The sequence below is a fragment of the Rhynchophorus ferrugineus genome, unplaced genomic scaffold (genome assembly GCF_030347505.1).
Source record: "Rhynchophorus ferrugineus isolate W39M unplaced genomic scaffold, kcgeb_rfMv2 rfM3, whole genome shotgun sequence".
Taxonomy (NCBI): Eukaryota; Metazoa; Arthropoda; class Insecta; order Coleoptera; family Curculionidae; genus Rhynchophorus; species Rhynchophorus ferrugineus.
Window position 1 is genome coordinate 61,861,308 of NW_027472582.1, and position 20,459 is coordinate 61,881,766.

A 20,459-nucleotide genomic window follows, 5' to 3' on the forward strand; every position below is an offset into this window, starting at 1 on the left:
CTAGTCCTAGTCCGTGGATTCTTGATACATTCATCATCAGAGTTCAAGGTGTAGGGCCACCAAAGGCGGACTGGAGTTGCTGTGAATTAACTTGGTTTAGTGAAAATTGAAGAGAAGCTTGCCGTTCGGAGTGAACGACAACGAAAGATTGCTACTATAGATAAATAAAAAGGTTGACCGAGAATGTCATTAAAAGTCACCATCTTTCGCATCAAAGTTAGAGAAATGGACATGCTATTTTATCTTCTCTCATTCAGCCTTGTATATTGATGTATCTTGATACACAAAATAGTGATTAACTGAAGACAATGATTAAAGATATAACTTGTTTTCAAAACAAATTTCTACTATAACTATTTTTCAGTATTTTAATACAAAATAAGATACAGTACTAACATAGAAATTGTATAATATTTACAATCTCTTATTTAAATTCATTGAGAATTACAATAGCTAACAAAGATCTATAAATGATCATATTTTAATAACAAATCTCTTGATCTTTACCATTTCTATGGTCGAAGCTATCCCATTTTTTATATTATTGTACGTTAGTATTCTATTTGTGATTAAAACCAACAATAAATACACCTCATATGTAATAAAACCAACAATATATTCCGTGGAATAAACGACGTAAACAAAGTACCATAATAAAATGAAATGAAAAAAAAACCAACACAATAAAATTAACATTTTAAATGTTTAAATCCTTTGACGCGTATAAAGCCCTTCTGAAAGACGTCCATGTCCGCAGCTTCGTTGATGTGATACGTTAAAAGTTTTTCTGCGGCCAATGGATGCCAGACGCCGAATGTGCAGGCCTTATTCGTGTCTGGGTCGTAATAGTGACATCTTGAAGTCACCCTGACCGATGGGATATACTCGACGATATCGACGAAATCACAGTGAGGCAACAACAGTCGTAAACCTGAAAAAAATAATAAACGTAATAATTGTATATTTATTTGCTTTTGTATTGTATATTGTATATTAGGTACCAGATAAAAAAACTAATGAATACTGCTTTTCCATCAATACATAAAAAATAAAAAAGTCTTATATAAAATATCAAACTCTATAAACAATGTGAGTCTGACGGTCTTGTAATGAAAATAAAGATTTACAGCGAAAAATCTGAGGAAACTGGCAATAATGTAGGTCACACTACCGACGTTGTTTTACAATTACTTGAGGACTATGTAGATAAACAATACATGTTTAAGGTTTACATGGATAAATTTTATAATTCTGTTGCTCTTACAAGACTGTTAAATGTATGGTATTGGCCGATCAGATCAAACGCTTTCATTCTATTCATTTCTAAAATAGATTATTAGAGGGCCTAAAAAGGTTTTATTACATATTATATAGTCTATCCAAAACAGCACTAAACTCACATCATCAAAATATATAATATATTGCCTATCGCAATACCCAACAATATTTTCTTTCTCATTTTACTCTAGTTAAAAAGAGATACAGTACTATCTAATACTTTTGAAAGTGTAACCGAATCAGCCTGCAAAAGTCGTTCGGTTGTCAAATGTCAACTGCAAAATTCTGCAAAACATTAATGTTAATAAGAAGTAATAAACTGGCAAACATTGTGTTGACGCTCTGCTTGTTCTAATACATTTCAAATCGCTGCTTAATATGTATGATTACTTTGGTTGAAAATGCCGATACCAAATAAATAGTCAGTCAGAAACAGACTACGTTTCTAATAAATAACTTCGAACGGGAACGAGGTAATGGGGATCTTCTTACCTGTAAAATGCGTTAGAGAAGTAAGTACTATTAAATATTAAGATGTTGGGGTTTTAATTACAAATATTTTTATTGATTATTTTATGATTAAAATATCTCAAAAAAAAACACAATATAATTTTGGATTCGCCGAAAACACAGTGTCTATATATTTTCATGATAGTTCTATTCAAGTTTAAATGTATGAAATTTATAAAAAGGGTGAGTAGTTTTTTTAATACAATTATTTTTCAGATAACTGTTACTACGGAAAGTTGCCACAGAAAACTTTCCAAGAAGGGATATGTAGCTCTTCAAGGGGTATAAGTCATTAGTTCAAACATTGTTTGAAAAAATAGGATTTAAATAGTATAAAGATAAACCACGAAGAGGTCTAATGCAATTTGACCAGTCCAGACATTGCTTTTAAAAGAATACAACTTTTAAAAATATTTAATAACATTAAGGGAGACTTGTCATTTCAATTTCCGTCAGACATAGATATTTCAATATACAAACAAGCAAAAACTGTATCTGGGTCGTAATAGTGACATCTTGAAGTCACCCTGACCGATGGGATATACTCGACGATATCGACGAAATCACAGTGAGGCAACAACAATCTTAAACCTTAAAAAAATTACGTTTATAATAATTGCATATTTATTTGCTTTATTCCATTTTTTACATGTTTGATACGTCATTAAAATTATAATATTTGCAAACAAATGTCCAAATCAAAAGTTTAAAAATTCTGGTCAACTTTTGGACCAGAACACATGAGAACAAATCTTAAGGTTATCAATCTGTGTGTCCAGCTTACAATGGATGTCAGCTAACGACGTTTCATTAAACATCATTTGGAACTTGTTTTTGTGCTTCAGAGCGTGTGAAATTGTAGGGACAACGTTGCACAACGATTCGAAATGTTTTTGTTATATTTCTGGATATTATATGGTCGGTAAACGTGGAAAAATCATAACAAATGCACTCAAAGATGCGAATTTGCAGTATTCTGGTTTTGTTGTAGTAAACCCTGACATACATGACAAGCCATGGGTATCGAAATTGTTTTGTAACGCATGCAGAACAAAAATATACAAATGATCACTTAGTGAAAATGTATAAATTTTCTGTCGACAAGGTGTGGCACACTGGACTGCATGTTAAATTGAAAAAGCTTTTGCCCCATACGCACTTTCAACTGCTGAAATCATACCTCACAGACAGTTATTTTATTGTCAAACAGGGTGACGAATACTCTGACCTACACCCACTACTCTTGCAACATAGGTTGACGATACAGATTACGATACGATACGATTTATCTTAACAAAGTCAAATTGTGGTTGAAAATGTAGTCTACCAAAGCAAAATCTACCCATGTGACATTCACCTTTTGTAGAAAAACATGTCCCTCAGTAAAATTGAATAATCATGAACTTCCGCAAGCAGACAACGTTAAATATCTGGGAATGCATTTTGATCAACGTTTGACATGGAAAACAAACATATAGTGACAAAATACAAACAGCTTGGGCTTAAACTAAACCAAATGTATTGAATGACCATTTAGACCTATGGTATTGAACTGTGGGGTACTACTAGCAAATCCGAACATGGATATCCTTCAGAGGTACCAGAATAAAATGTTGCGAGTCTTCGCCGATGCCCCTTATTACATGTCCAAAAAACTGATTCAGCGGGATATACCCATATCGAGTGAGGTTCGAAGTGATAGTGCGAAGTACTCTGAAAGACTATCAGTGCATCCCAATGCACTCGCCAAACAGTTACATGTGCGCGATGGCAGTGTAGTGCATAGGCTCATAAAGCAAACTACCATACGAATTGATTAATAGACACATAGAGTGAGATTTAATGAAATCTAGAATAAGTTACGATAGTCTTTAGAATAAGTTAGGATAGACTTTAAAATAACTTTGCACAGAGCTTTCTCATACCCAAATATTCGTGAATGATATTATGTACAGTTCATATCTTGAGTGTTTGTTCCAATAACAAAAATTGTTTCAGTCAAAATGCTATAATTCACAAACTAATGATCCGACACCTGTCAAATTTATGCAGGCATTTTTTGAGGGTTAGAGCTAATTAAAAAACATATGGATTTAATTCTAGTAGCGCCATCTATGTGTCAGGCCGGGGATTGTTCAATTGATCTGTTAGTTTACAATATTGAAAAATAAATTGTAGGTTAATCAGCAACGATATGTAAAACTGTACTAAAAATAAAAAATGAGCTGGCTTAATAGCCGCAGTAATCAAGTCGACAACACGGCACTCCTGCTGTTGCGATAGTTGCGTGTTAGAATCCCAACGTAGTATGGTTATTGTTACGTTTATGGTGGTTTTTAGTTGAGATTGTTTACAGACAAGAATATCAGATCCGACAAAAAATCATTTCAGTCATGACAGTAACCAGACTCGGCAATACTTGGATGTCTTCTGAGCTGGAAGTTGCTCAGTCACCAGTCATATTATCATAGCAAAAAATAAAGGAATTAATAAAAATAAAAAATGCATAATAATACATTCAAATAATATAGCAAAATATCAAGGCCTAAATAGTGTGAATACCAATGTTTTTGCTATTAATGTCATATGATACAAACAACGATTGTGACCATTTAATATAAATCTAAACGCATCGCTAAAGCAAATAGAATAACAATGAAGCTTATATAACTGCTCATGTAGCTGCTCTTTAATAGAAAACGACATAAATGTAAGCAATATTTAAATCAGCTATATCTGACATCTCGTATTCCTACCTATAAGAAGCGTTTTAACACGTCCCATTGCCACGGCTATTTTCAGAAATCTGAACTAAAATGACAATTTGATTTAATCGACCTGTCGCTTCTCTAAACTTGTCACTAGTATCGCAGAAATTGTCGGGTGCATCACATTTACGTCTTTCTTGAGTTTTTTTTTATAGTTATTGTTATGTGGATAAGAAGAGACCACTCACTTAAAATAAAATTGAGTACTACAAAGTGTAAATCCAAGTGATTCAGAATTTGACGGGATTTTTGGTGAAGATGGTAACGACAGTAGCGATTATGAATCTTCTGAGAATTCAAGTGATAGTGAAGATCAAGTTGTCTCCAAACCTAAAGTTGATCCCAAATCTGAAGATAATAACGGGGAATCATCAAGCAATAACATCAAATACGAATGATAAATTATGGACAGAAATTCAACATAACCCTTATTAAATTATTTGTTTTCCAAGAAAATGTTGATGCGAAATTGGATACAAAAAATTGTACAGTACAAACGCTGGTTGACTTATTTGTTTCGGATGAATTTCTTGTATTACTGTCAATCAAAATAAAAAGTTAAATATGTTATCAAGATGGCAAGAGGGCTGTGCTGCAGAGATGAAAGTTTTATTGGACTTTTGTTGCAAATGGAACCTTGTAATTTCCCATCAAATGAACATTACTGGAGCACAAACAAGCTATACCATGTAAACTTTTATCGCTCACATATGAGTCGAAATCAATTCCAGTTATTACTTCGTTATTTTCATTTGGTTGATAACTCAATATCATCTGCCGACAGATTATAAAAGATGAGATCAATACTAAATCATTTCAATAATATTAACGTGAAAATTAGGTACCAGATAAAAAAAACCAATGAAGACTGTTTTTCCATCAATACATAAAAAATAAAAAAGACTTATATAAAATATCAAACTCTATAAACTATGTGAGTCTGACGGTCTTGTAATGAAAATAAAGATTTACAGCGAAAAATCTGAGGAAACTGGCAATAATGTAGATCACACTACCGACGTTGTTTTACAATTACTTGAGGACTATGTAGATAAACGATACATATTTAAGGTTTACATGGATACATTTTATAATTCTGTTGCTCTTACAAGAGTTAAATTTTAAATGTATACTTTCTGTTAAATGTATGGCCGATCAGATCAAGCGCTTTCATTCTATTCATTTCTAAAATAGATTATTAGAGGGCCCAAAAAGGTTTTATTACATGTTATATAGTCTATCCAAAATAGCACTGAACTCACATCATCAAGATATACAATATATTGCCTATCGCAATACCCGACAATATTTTCTCTCTCACTTTACTCTAGTTAAAAAGAGATACAGTACTAACTGATACTTTTGAAAGTGTAACCGAATCAGCCTGCAAAAGTCGTTCGGTTGTCAAATGTCAATTGCAAAATTCTGCAAAACATTAATGTTAATAAGAAGTTATAAACTGGCAAACGTTATGTCGACGCTCTGCTTGTTCTAATACATTTCAAATCGCTGCTTAATATGTATGATTACTTTGGTTGAAAATGCCGATACCAAATAAATAGTCAGTCAGAAACAGACTACGTCTCTAATACATAACTTCGAACGGGAACGAGGTAATGGGGATCTTCTTACCTGTTAATGCGTTAGAGAAGTAAGTATTGATACTATTAAATATTAAAATATTGAGGTTTTAATTAGAAATATTTTTATTGATTATTTTATGATTAAAATCTGTCAAAAAAAAACAATATAATTTTGGATTCACCGAAAACAAAGTATCTATATATTTTCATGATAGTTCTATTCAAGTTTAAATGTATGAAATTTATAAAAAGGGTGAGTAGCTTTTTAATACAATTATTTTTCAGATAACTATTACTACGGAAAGTTGCCACAGAAAACTTTTCAAGAAGGGATATGTAGCTCTTCAAGGGTATAAGTCATTACTTCAAACATTGTTAGGAAAAATAGGATTTAAATAGTATAAAGATAAACCACGAAGAGGTCTAATGCAATTTCCAGACATTGCTTTTAAAGGAATACAACTTTTAAAAGCATTTAATAACATTAAGGGAGACTTGTCATTTCAATTTCTGTCAGACATAGATATTTCAATATACAAACAAGCAAAAACTATTTGGGTGTGTGGAAAGGATTGTTTACAATAACACTCTTCAGTTTGGATGAACTCAGAAGAAGAAAATGACAAATAGTGGAATTCTGAACTAGTGTTAGATTGAAAATTAACGGCTTAGTTTTTAACTGGACTAGTGGCTGAGAATGTGACAGTGAGTGAATGAAAATTTCTGTTTGTGGGATTATGATTCAATGATGACAATACCAAGACAGTGTGATAAAAGTGGAAACAAATCAGGGTGAGTATATAATTAATATACTATAGAAATAACTCTATTAAATCATACTAAAGAGTGTGAAAGATGTATGTGCCTCCATATGTGTAGAATTATTCAGAATATATATGAGCATTTGATTAACATGTACGAGAAGAGAATTAATACTAATTGTTTTCAAATATGGCAAATGCATTAAGGAGAATGCAGTGATTAAATCTAAATTTATCAATAAAAATGTGCAAAGGTAGTAACAGAAGAAATTAAGGAGAAGTACAGTTAAACTAGAATGATTTGATAAGAAACCACATCAAAGGAGGAAACTAAAGTATTAACATAAAAAGGTAAATACGTTATCTAATGCAAATAACATCCATTACTTGGTAGTACAATTATTAATGAGGTAAACCTCCATGAGACAGTATAGGTAATTTAGAAAAGAGCCTGTATGTAAATGTAATAAAATAACTCTAACCTACAAGCTATTGTGACTGTTTAATTAATTGTAGTTTCGATAATATAGGCATTAGATGTATTATAATGTTAAAATAAATTATATTTTATACCATTTTTGTTAGAATGTTGTTATATATCAAAAGTAAAATAGACTAACATATTAAGGTTAAATGCAACAATATTGCGAGATTTTAACGTCATAAGTTGAGATGACGTGAGTTCACTGCTTTATTGAATAGATTATAGATATGTTATATCGTCTATTCAAAGTTTTTTGTACTTACATCATCAAGATGTTTAATGTATTGCCTCCCGCAATTTGTAAATTCGTTTTAGAACCAAACGATATCTTCCTTCTCATTTTATTCTAGCTAAAAAGAGAGACAATGCTGTCTGATTAGTTCGAACGCGTAGACGAATGAGCCTGTCAAAATCATCCGGTTGTCAGACGTATGCAAAATTCTTGAAAGCAATAGTCATAAGAGGTTATAGCTCTAACTTATAAACTATTGTAGTTTTATAATTAACTATAGTTTTTATATATATATTATAATGTTAAAATAAATTATATTTGATAACATTTTTGTTCAATTATCTTATTTAGACAAGAATTTTGTTGTATGTCAAAGCCAAAATGACCTAAAACTCAGAGTTTATGCGGCAACATTGCGATGTTTTGACGTCACAAATCTAGATGACGTATGTACAAAATAACTTTAAACAGACTATATATACATAATTCTCCCAAATTTCTTCAAAAAATACCTTCTAAAATAAAACTGATAAAGTTCAGAAAATAATTGTTCGTCGCAGAGTTTCAACCAGTTTCTATTCATGCAAGCAGCATTGATTTTTTGTTTTTTTTTCAGAAGCCATCTATCGATAATGGTGCTGATATGTTGAGTTTAAGAGCAGTTTCACAAAAATGCCAAGTAAACACAGGACAAGATAACTCGTAGTTGGCGTCCCAGAAAAGAACGTAAGCTACGAGTTATCTCTCGTAGTTAGCAGTTAACCTGCTAATTCAATTTATAACGAAAAGAAAATTACCAACCTAGAAATCCTGACGACGGTGGATTTTTGCGCAGCTTCTCTGGAAAATTCCTTTGCAGAAAGTCCCACAGGTCCCATATAGTCAACGGATTGACCATATAGATACGCGGTCGTTCCTCCTGTTTCCGATACTGAATGAAGTTCGGGAAAAAATTGTATTCTGGATTCCTCATCCATTCCTCGAGCGATGCTGAGTAATTGCTAGGATCCCAAATAACCAGCGTAACATTTTTGTACAGCGTCGATTTCAGGAATTGGTATTGCGGTCGGGTGACCACTTGAGAGTTCAATACTCTAACCGATGTTTTTTTTCCGACATCTGTTTCAAAACCTTTTGTGGGCGCGTGATTAAAACGCAGAACGATATCATGGGAATCTGCAAAAGTACAAAGGTTCAACGCCAAAAAAATGTATACTAATTATAATATACACAGTTTTTTTCTTGTTCAAGAAATAATTTTGTTTTAAAACAACCGGTAATTGGTTTATCCTTCACATTAATGACTTATTTGTTTTGTTAGGCAAGTAATATCAATACCGGTAAACTAAATAATAACAAAAGCGAAGCTCTTAAAATGTTTTCTGAATTCGATAACTCTAAACCAAAAGTTTGCTTCCCTTTTAAAGAATGTTGCACGCAGGAAGGAATGTGAGATTTGGCATAGTTAAAGTATGTAGGAAGAAGAAATGTACAACACTAAAATGTATAGATAATATATACTATAAGCACATAAATTTATGCAAATTAAAAATTACATATAGATAGGCAACTACCCGTACCTGTCAATTCGACTACCAAGCCACGCCTATTTTAAGGGCACCGTGCAACCATTCGGTGTTGCCAGCTTTACTTTTTATATAATAAATTTTGGTGTTGGGAACTATCGACTGTTTAGTAATTAGCTACTTTTTACTAACGACTTTCCTAGTTGTGTACTTTCATTTACTATTTTCGGACCTGCTGGTTTCATTCGACTGATTTTTAATGTTCTGGCTTTTTCGTCCTAGCCTCTGCCCGAATTTATGATTACATAGATTTGTATGTAATATATATGGTGTTATGTTTTGTTCGTAATATGATTGTAAATAACAGTATATTGTACGTTAATATAGCAACATTTTGGAACTCCATTTTTTAAGATTAATTATTGATGTAATAAGGTAAACAAAACAACATTTTGGTTGATAAAGAGAAAAATTATTTTGACTACATTCATGTATCTAGGCAATTGTTTTTTCTTAGATTGACTTTTTCGATTTTTTATCAGTTGAACGTGAATCAGTTCAGAAGTTCACGGCTAAAAAAAAAGAACATGGAATTAAATAGAAATAAACTAATTACTTTAATTATATTATGTAATTGTTACTTTCCGCATAATAAAATACTATTAAGTATATTTGGGATCATTATTCCATTCCTTTTTTCACACTGCCACTTGCCAGTTTAAAATTATTTAAAATGAACTGATCGGAAATTCGTACATCTCTGCTGTTATCATATCAAAATAGAACATAGAAAGAAATCTGCATATGACCGCCATGTTTTTCACTATCGACTAGTTCGACTGTTTTGTGACTATTGAATGTTTCGACTTCTTTCAGTCGATAGTTCCCAGCGCCATTAAATTTATTACTTTTCTTTTTTTAGAGTATACCAAATTGTATGTCAAATGTTATGAGGCTATTATAATTTAATTATTGTATAAGATTTTTTTAAACTTATTAAACAATACTGTTTAACTTTATTTTGTTAGTTTTGATTATATCAGTATTATTGGAAATTTGGAACAAGTACCGTAGAAAGTTTAAAAAGGTATATTCAGTTGTTAAAGAAAACAAAAACGGCATAATTCAAAAATAAGAATCATCTGACCTCCTTGTTCACTAGACAAGGATTTTCTCACTCATATGGATTTCCATAAATATCTCTTTCAGTTTCATAATACAAATATTAAGGGGTTTTATTTGAATAGTAAAACTTGATAACTGAAAAACACAGAAACACACAGGACAGGGGAATACAGAAAAAAATTCTTACTTAATAGTGAAGCAGTATAAGTGATCCTAGACAAAATGTATTGTTTTATTAGAAATAACATTTAGAATAAAGGTTAATAATTTTTTTTTTGGTAACTTTAATCGACATTAATTTCAAATTACTAATGGAAAGAATATAACCAAGTAATTTGAAATGATGAATGGTGAAATGACACATGACCACTGGAATACAAAATTTAATTTTTAATATAATTAAATATATTTTCATTAAACTATAATACAACCACTTGTTGTTTCAGTATTTTATCTATTATAATGTTAGTTGCTTCCTTGATCAACATGTTGATAAACATATTCTTATATAAACATTAAACTTAATAGCTTTCAGAATATTCCTTTCACTCTTTCAGCTTTCATTAATAAACTTTTTTAACAAAAGAATAACATGGGCTGAAAAGTCCCGAGCGTAACAAAGAAAATGCGATTTTTTTGTTCAAAATTGACTTTATGCATCAACGTAATCTCCATCAAAAGCACACAATCATTCCAGCGCCGCACTAACATTTTAATATCACTTTTGTAGAACGATTTAACTTTAACCTCAAAATAGGCCTCAGTTTCAGCGATAACCTCTTCATTCGAGTAAAATTTTTTACCGATGAGCATATTTTTGAGGTTTGCAAACAGCCAGTAGTCACTGGGTGCCAAATCCGGCGAATACGGGAGATGTAAGAGCAATTCGAAGTTCAATTCATGTAGTTTTGCCATTGTTTTGATTGACTTGTGACACGGTACGTTGTCTTGATTAAACAATTTTTTTTGATATAGGTGGCCATTTCTTTAAAATTTCGTCCTGGAGACACTCCAATAACGCTATATAATATTCACTGTTGATAATATTTCCCTTCTCAAGATACTCGATGAATATTACTTCATGAACATGCCAAAATACCGAGTCCATAACCTTTCCAGCCGGTTATTGTACTTTTGCGAGCCTTGGACGAGGTGCTGCCCACTAATGAATATCGTGATTTTGATTCCAGAGTGAAATAATAGATCCATGTTTTATCCATTGTCAGATATCGACGCAAAAAATCCGGTTTGTTACCCTTAAACATGGCCAAACACTGCTCAGAATCATCAACACGTTCTTGTTTTTGGGCAACAGTGAGCAAACGCGGCACCTTGAACAGAGCTTTTTCATAGCTAAATACTCATGCAATATAAAACCAACACGTTGTTTTGATATCTTTACGATGTTAGCTAACTCACACTACTTCACTTTTCGATCTCATTTACCTCATTTGGACGTCCATTGCGTTTTGCATCAAGGGTGTCTCTACGATCACATTTGAAGTCGGCAAGCCAACGTTTTATTGTCGTTTCTGATGGAGCGTTAAGTTCTTATAATAGTTTATAAGCCAGTACTTCACTTTAACAGTATTTTTTTCATCAAGAAGCAGTGTAAGATTAAACCAGGAAATTGTTTTTGATCCATTGTTTTGAAAATAACAAAAGTAGTGCCACTCTTAGCACAATAGCTCACAAACTTATGACTAGAATATCATGAACATTTTAACAGCTTTCTTTTAGGGGGTTGTATTAATTGAAAACGCGGTGAATGTATATAATAAAACTAGCGCAATTTATATGTTAGGCTCGGGACTTTTCGGCCCATGCTATACTGCTAAATTAAAAAAAGATTTGTGAGCGTTGATGTATGTGACCATCCGTTCATTTTTATGTATGGTTTTGTACATACATTGTCGCCTTTACCAATTTTTAGAAAAGCTTACAGTCAAATTTATAATTTAATTGTGAAGTCAAAATTGTTGAATAACTTTAGAAAAAATTGTTTTGAACACATTGTCAAAATCTGAAGTTATTTTAAGATAGGAACAAGTTTTATTATATTAACATTTTTGATAAATTATAATTACGTTATTAGTATCAAAAAATAAATACACAACTCACCTATAAACCTTCCCAGATTCGAATCCTTTAACGCACCAGAACTAGCTACCACAACACAACTATTAAAGTGCTTGTTTTCAAAAAAAGCTCTCTTGGGCATAGAGCTTTTTATCGGTTCAGAAGCATCTATATCTGATCGTTTTAACGTCTCCAATTTCGTGTTCATTAACTCACATAATACCTGATTTGCTGGTTTATTGCGAAAATTTTCCTTAGGTCCCACGTAGTGAACATTGTAGGTGTTGTTTTTGCCACCATATCGCAACACGTGACTTTGTTCGAAAAACGTGTTTTCCAATTCCGTTAAAAGTTTGTTTCTAAACTTCTTATTTTTTTCGCGACATAGCAAATGGGTTTCGTTTTTGAAACAAACATATTTATTTGTATCTAATTCTAAGATATCCTTAGGAATGCCAGGTATCCTGGGTCTGCTATTGTTAACATAAATTATATTTTCTCTCAAAGCATGTTTCGAACGCAATTTGGCTATATTACTCTTGTTATTGGTTTCTTCTGGCAGGTATCCCCTATTATATAAATATATTTGTTGATCATAAGTCGAAGTCGCAAAATCGTTCTTGTTTTGATATGTCCAATACTGTGACCATAACAAATACATATAGCTACATATCGCAAAAAACATAAGATTAATAAATATTGTAATTGTAATTGTGAAGCAACGCATTTGAAAAATTACTTATGTGAATTTATACTGATATATAAAATGTTAATGAAAGCGAAATATGATTACTTCCATTTGGAGGGATGTTAGACACGCCGAGTTTCCAAAAGCGACATTGACAAAATTTGAAGGTTATGGATTATTAAAGGGATCTCCAACTTATTTTAAAGAAGATCTAAATAAAACAGAAACAATTAATTAGCCAAGAATAGTACTATCTTAAATTTACCTTTAGTTTTCTTATTAATATGATAATTCACACTTTAAATAGAAGCTTATATTTCACTTACAACCCCTTTGATGGTTAATGGGACTTTAAACCCTACGGACCTGCGTAGATACACTAGGGGTAGAAAAATAATCATACATTTAGTGTTATATTTCTGCTTTAAAAAATGGTAACATTTGCTGAAGAATTTCAAAGGAGTTGGCTTACTTCTCTTATTGGTTTGCTGGTTTTTTGTGGGGGTGTTTATCTTCTAACTTGGAATGAAGTATATTATATCTATTAAATTTTAAATACTGAAATATTCTTTAATTTTGTTATTTGTAGGGTAGAGCAATTCACCATCATCACTCCTTGGAAGAAACATATAACAATGCCATAACTTTAAATGTGTATGATAGATTACAACCCGAATATGATGGAAGAGTGGTTCACATCACAGGTGATTTAATTGTTGATGAGCCATTAACAGAACCAGAATATGGCATATCTGTTCAATCAGTGAAACTTAAGAGGAGGGTGCAAATGTATCAGTGGGTAGAAGAAAGAACGTAAGTTCGTACATACATTTCAACTAATTTATATATAAAGTTATACTGATAACTAACTGATTTTTTTAAATGTATCAATATAGATCAAGAGATGACGATAATAATGATATGATGCAAGGATCGAATGCAGATTATTACTATGTTACAGAATGGAGAGATAAACTTGTTGATAGTAGTAATTTTTATATTAGACATGGACATGAAAACCCCACGTATGTTTAATATGTTAGTTAATTTTAAATTATATATCTATCTTTATGTGTAGGAAAATGCCACTACAAACAACTACATATATATCACCTTATGTAAGAGTTGGACCATTGTTATTAAGTCAAGAGTTAAAAGAAAAATTTTCAGATTACAATGAAGTAACTAGTGATGAGAGACCTGACCGTAGAGACATAAAATTACATTTAGGAATATACTATCACTGTCAAGTATTGTAAACAGATCAAATCAGTTGAACTCTAAAAATTGTTAAATGTTTTACAGGATGTTTGGAATCCAGAAGTAGGTGATATTAGAGTTCAATTTTATTATGCAGGACAAGCTGGGGACCCAGTTTCTATAATTGCTAAACAAGAAAATGGTATGTTAGTTCCCTATGTTACTAGCAAAGGTAGACAAATAGCTCTTGTTCGCTACGGAAATTTAAACCGAGATGAAATGTTAAAGGCTGAGTTTTATGATGCAAAAATAGAAAATTGGAAACTTAGATTTTTTGGAGCTGCTTTCATTCATTTTGCGATAACCTGTTTATCCAAACTAATAAAGCTAATATGTATGTATAAAAAGTTTTACTTTTTGTACAAACATTTTTGATTATATTTTTTGCAGTTAATCAAATTCCCTATTTGAGAAATACAATATCAGGAGAAGCAACTGATGCTAAAAATATGTTAGTGACTGGTTCATTTTCACTTTTTATAATAGCAACAGCATGGATTATGTACAGGCCCATACTTGCAGCTGGACTTCTGTTAACTGCTTTGACCCCTTATTTGTATTTATTTCAATTTAATTTTGGGTTTTGTGTAATCATAATTGCTTTTACAGTAATTGTTGTTTCATTTGTTTTGACAACTATACCTGTTTTTTTATAATTTATCTTAATTGTATTAATATATTGAGTGTATTTGTTCCTAACAGTACTAACGCCAAATTCTAGTATTTTGGTTTTAAATAAAATAGGGATCGATAGTGTAATGGAGTTTGTATCTATTTATATGTCAATAAATCTTATAATAATTAATAAAGCCAATATTTTAATAATTTTTCCTCGACAGCTTCATTGTAGCCATGCTCTAAATCTGTTCAAATAAGAAGTAGTACAACACGAATATAAATTATTATATAAAGCAATCTGTTTTGAATATACCTTGTTAATATTTCTTTCCTTAATACCAAATTTCTATTACCAATTAAAAAATATAATAAAATCTGCTGAAGAATATGAACGAAGAAAATTTCAGTCATAACCTCAATAAACAAGCTCTATGGATTTAACTACTCTTATATGTTAAAAATGTTATTGTTTAAAAGTTTTAACTTCAATAATTGTTTATTAATTTTGGCAGTAGTGTTCTTTAATCCAATTGACTCAACAATTCCTAATAAATCTAGACAGAACGATGATGAAAAATGTACTTCAGATGGAGTAAATAAATATTCTAAAGGTAAATTACTGTAAATGTATATTTAGGGCAATTAATTAAAAAATATTTTAGAAGCAAATACTAAATATGTTAAATATTTAAAACTTATAAATGAGGCTAAACGGAATTATAAAGGTTGCAATGAAAATAGGTGCAACTGTCATGCACCTGTTATAGCTCGAGATTTAAAAATTTTTAAAGATAAAGGGATTTCAGCAAAACTACTGGACAATGTCAAAACAAAGTAAGTATCACTTACATTGTTGTTGATTTTTTTGTTTAAATTTATTTTTCCAGGGGTACGAAATATCAGATTATTAACAACAAATTATATCGAGATAAAATGTGTATGTTTCCTGCCAGATGTACAGGAATTGAACATTTTTTATTAGAAAATTTATCAGATTTGCCAGATACTGAGTTTATTGTGAGTCTATTTATGTATTTTTTCTTTTTAAATATAATTTTCACAATTTCAGGTAAATACTAGAGATTGGCCTCAGATTAATAAAAAGTATGGATTTTTTGGACCTGTATTTTCATTTAGTAAAACTGATGAGTATTATGACATTATGTACCCAGCCTGGGCATTTTGGGAAGGTGGGCCAGCAATTAGTTTATATCCAAAAGGCATTGGTAAGTGAATTAACTTATTTAAAAAATTGGAGTCAAAATATATAGTAAATTCTTAAATATAATTTAAAATAATATTTTCCGCTTCAGGTAGATGGGATAACCATAGGTTAAAATTGGGAAAATTAGGGAATTTAACAAAGTGGGAAAATAAAATACCAAAAGCATTTTTCAGAGGTTCAAGAACATGTTCAGAAAGGGATCCTCTGGTATTATTATCAAGGGAGAATCCAGGCCTAGTAGATGCCCAATATACCAAAAATCAAGCTTGGAAGTCAGATGCTGTAAGTAGAAATAAAATAACTATTTGGTCATATAAATTAAACTATTTTATTATAAATTCTAATAATATATACAAAATGGAATTCAATATTCCATCATGCTTATGTTAACATTTAATTGCCTATCTTATTTGCTCTAATAAGAGTTTTGATATTCAATTTTGATTTGCACACACTCATACACTTTTACAACATCTTGTCACTACACACCTCACTAAAACACCAATAATTCTTATTAAAAAATGGAATGTTATTGACAATCAAAATTGTTATTTTAGTAAATGAAATATTAAACCAATAAAATAATAATTATTGAAACATTGGCATTTTAATGTTTCAATAGTGAAAATTGAAATAAATCCTTATTAATTTTTCAGTATTAAATAAATTCTGTAATGGCAATATATAATTTTATAAGATTTGTATATAAATTAACATAAAGTTATTCAAAAGATTTTATCACCCAATTCACTAGGTATAAATCATATATTTAAAATCCAAGAACTACATTATAATTTGTGGTGTACGGACAGAGTCACCAATATTTTTATGAGGTAGCACCTGGCCACCATTTATATAGGTTTCATCTTTTACTATAACATCTTCACCAAGTACTGTAATGCCCTCCATTCTGACCCATTGACCCACTATGCACCTCCAACCAATAATACAACTCTCTAACCATGAATTTGAATTTACTGTTGCATCTTTCAATATGGTGCTTCGTTTTATACATACACCATCCTCAATAATTACTCCAGGACCTATAACTACGTTTGGTCCTATTTGGCAACTTTTACCAATTTTGGAAGTAGGATCAACTAAGACATTACCTGAAACAGTTAAATGTAACTAAAACTTATTTTGAACTACTGTTATATAAAATTATAACATTTAGAAAAATGTATTTATTTGATGATAATTTACACTGCAATAATGTATGCAATATGAAAACATCAGCATATACTATTTTGCAGTAAACAACTTAATCAATCAACCTTGATACATTGTAATTCTCTAATATAACAATAATTTCTGTTAAATAAGCATATTTAACTATATATTTCATAAATACATACCTACAACCCCAGGCCCAGAATATAATTTTTCAGGCTCTGTATTTCTTAAATGTTTGAGATATAAACACATTCCTGTTAAGAAATCTTTGGGCTGCCCTACATCCATCCAAAAGCCTTCCAGTTCAAATGCATATAGTTCTTTGTCACTAGCCATATTTGGGAATACCTCTTTTTCTATAGATGTTGGTTTCAACTCAATGCGATTAATAACACTAGGATTCAGTATATATAATCCTGCATTAATTTTATTTGAAATAAATTCCTGTGGTTTTTCTATGAAACTGTGAATACACTTTTTGTCATCATATACAACAACGCCATATTTAGAAGGCTCATCAACTTTGGTTACTACTATAGTGCCTTCTTTCCCATGATTTTTATGGAAATCCATTAATTTTTTGAATGGAAAATCACAAATTATATCAGAATTTAATACAAAGAATGGCTTGTTGCTTTTCTTCAGGTGTTCTCCAGCTAATGCTATAGGTCCAGCAGTTCCTAGAGGTTGAGTTTCATGGGAAAATATTATTTTTATACCTAGTTTTTCTGCCTCTACAGTAAGTTCCTTCTCCATTTGTTCAGCTCTATATGAAACTGCCAAGATAACTTCAGTTACACCAACTTTTACTAGGGCTTCCACTTGATGTAATAATATAGGTTTATTAGCAAATTCCACTAACGGTTTAGGTCGACTTAGTGTTAAAGGTCGTAATCTAGTCCCATATCCACCAACAAGAATTAGTGCCCTCATACCTTTTTCACTCATTTTTAGACAAGATTTGAATTTTTTTTATGTTTATTTTTGTAGTCACTTATATGTATTTTACGCTACTACGAGGTCATATCACGAATACGTGTATAATAACAATTAACAATAGATAAGATATTTAACGCTGCCAACAAAGCAAAGATGAGGTTATGTGTCATTAACTTGTTTACTATTTTTTCTGGGAGTGGTTACATGTTGGAAGTCACGAACTTTAATTGGTTATATTTTGGGTTGCATACGTTTTAAATTTTTATTATTGATTAAGTACTTAATTATATATATTTTTAGGATACTCTTCATGCCCCACCTGCTAAAGAAGTATCATTCGAGGAACATTGCAAGTACAAATTTTTATTTAATTTTAGAGGTGTCGCCGCCAGTTTCCGTTTTAAACATGTATTATTATGTAAATCTGTTGTATTCCATGTTGGGGATGAATGGCAGGAATTTTTTTATTTTGCCCTAAAGCCCTGGATTCATTACATTCCAGTGAGCTCTAAGGCATCCAAGGAGGATATACAAGAGTTACTTAATTTTGCTTTAACACATGATGATGTGGTTAAGGAAATAGCAGAAAATGGATATAATATGATTTGGAGTAATTTAAAAATGAAAGATGTTTCTTGCTATTGGAAAAAATTGTTAAAGAAATATACATCACTAATGACCTATAAACCAAAGAGAGATGATGCATTGATTGAGATTAAAAAATAGGTCCAGAATATAATTGATATTGTTGCATTCCTATGAATGGTATTTTTTTGTGATATATTTTATTTTATAGCATTTTTTATATATACTTTTTTATGTTTAATATTTTGTAGTGTTAGACATAATTGTTTTGGTTCACTTCATAGGTAATGAATAATTCTAAAGTTATTGACAATAAATTTACAATACTCCTAAAAACATTACAAAATACACAAGTATGTCATTTACATTAAACATTCTAGATAAATAACAAAAAGTACATATAATACTCTTAAGTTCGACGAGGAATATTAACAAGTCATATATATTAGCATTAATGTTAAGAATTGGATTAATAAGTTACTAATGACAATAATATTAAAGAATTTAATAAAAATGTATGTATGGATAAAATATATTAAACTAACACATATAGTCATATTTTTAATGAATGTGTAATTGGAGTATTTTTATAGAAATATATATTACTAATGGTTTAACAGGGAATATAGTCAGAATCAGGATTATATATATATATATATATATATATATATATATATATATATATATATATATATATATATATATATATATATATATATATATATATATATATATATATATATATATATATATATATATATATATATAGAAAGAAAATATGTATTATTAAAAAATTTTAAAATATTTGTTTAGTTTCATGAATATTGACAATATAATACAATAATTATCAATTTTAACTTTGCAATGTAATATCTTGTGTTTGAAACCAAAAGGTTTAATCTAACCTATTTTTTATTATATTACTAGTTGAAATATAGTGCTGTAAAGAATTGTTAATAGTAAAAAATATAATATATTAAATGTAATTTTAAGAACAAATAAAGGATTCTACTTGAAAAATAATTTGATATTACATCAATGACTACGTCCATTTTAGGGTTGTTTTAGAGGATTAAACTGATTTTTTTTTGTGAGTATTAATTAAAAAAAAAAAGTAAAAATCTACATCCCATATTTTCCCCTATTGTTTCTGAAAAAAATTAATCAGTTTGTATTTCTAATATATATAAGTATTTATTATTAATAATAAGAAATACTTATAATATTTAATATTATGAGTATTTCTGAGTTTATCTTTCGAATTATGTGGCCGCAGGTTTGGTGGTTTAGCTGATTCTATATGTGTGTGGGGAATATTTTAAGTTTGTATTATCCTGCTACGATTTCTACACGCACGTCGAGATACTTGATTTAACTGTATTGTGGTAAGTAAGCATAGTGTGGTAATTCTCACGCTGTGGCCCATTAGAAGCTACTTCTAATATTGCTACTGTTAATTTGCACAAAAGTGAAACCAAAAGAAAGACATCAAAGATTGTTATATGTGGTTTCTAAGCTTTCGGTAAGATTATATTTTGAACATTTCTATAAACATTAATTATAGTTGTATTAGGCAAAAATACTGTACATCATAATATAGGCTAGATGTTGTAGGGATTTCG

The 20,459-nt window shown here is 30.4% G+C and overlaps 4 protein-coding genes across 4 annotated transcripts; 2 read left to right on the top strand and 2 right to left on the bottom strand.

Annotated features, from left to right (window-relative positions):
- Positions 1-597: 597 nt before the first annotated feature.
- On the bottom strand, positions 598-13,199 carry SiaT (beta-galactoside-a-2,6-sialyltransferase). The gene is made up of 3 exons (XM_076398054.1): positions 12,389-13,199; positions 8,418-8,792; positions 598-931 (listed from the first exon to the last, which is right to left on the bottom strand). Exons 1-3 carry the CDS (start codon positions 13,071-13,073, stop codon positions 690-692), a joined length of 1,302 nt encoding a protein of 433 aa, XP_076254169.1. The 5' UTR covers positions 13,074-13,199; the 3' UTR covers positions 598-689.
- Tmem43 (Transmembrane protein 43) lies at positions 13,168-15,103 on the top strand. Its single transcript, XM_076398056.1, has 6 exons — positions 13,168-13,564; positions 13,624-13,847; positions 13,931-14,059; positions 14,113-14,284; positions 14,340-14,628; positions 14,685-15,103. The coding sequence occupies exons 1-6, from the start codon at positions 13,466-13,468 to the stop codon at positions 14,948-14,950; spliced, it is 1,179 nt and encodes a 392-aa protein (XP_076254171.1). The 5' UTR covers positions 13,168-13,465; the 3' UTR covers positions 14,951-15,103.
- Positions 15,104-15,316: 213 nt separating this feature from the next.
- Positions 15,317-19,387, top strand: LOC143192602 (O-glucosyltransferase rumi homolog). The gene is made up of 6 exons (XM_076398055.1): positions 15,317-15,523; positions 15,575-15,746; positions 15,800-15,929; positions 15,982-16,138; positions 16,226-16,419; positions 18,553-19,387. The coding sequence occupies exons 1-6, from the start codon at positions 15,364-15,366 to the stop codon at positions 18,976-18,978; spliced, it is 1,239 nt and encodes a 412-aa protein (XP_076254170.1). The 5' UTR covers positions 15,317-15,363; the 3' UTR covers positions 18,979-19,387.
- Gmppb (GDP-mannose pyrophosphorylase B) lies at positions 16,442-18,427 on the bottom strand. The gene is made up of 2 exons (XM_076398057.1): positions 17,496-18,427; positions 16,442-17,249 (listed from the first exon to the last, which is right to left on the bottom strand). The coding sequence occupies exons 1-2, from the start codon at positions 18,259-18,261 to the stop codon at positions 16,921-16,923; spliced, it is 1,095 nt and encodes a 364-aa protein (XP_076254172.1). The 5' UTR covers positions 18,262-18,427; the 3' UTR covers positions 16,442-16,920.
- Positions 19,388-20,459: the final 1,072 nt, after the last annotated feature.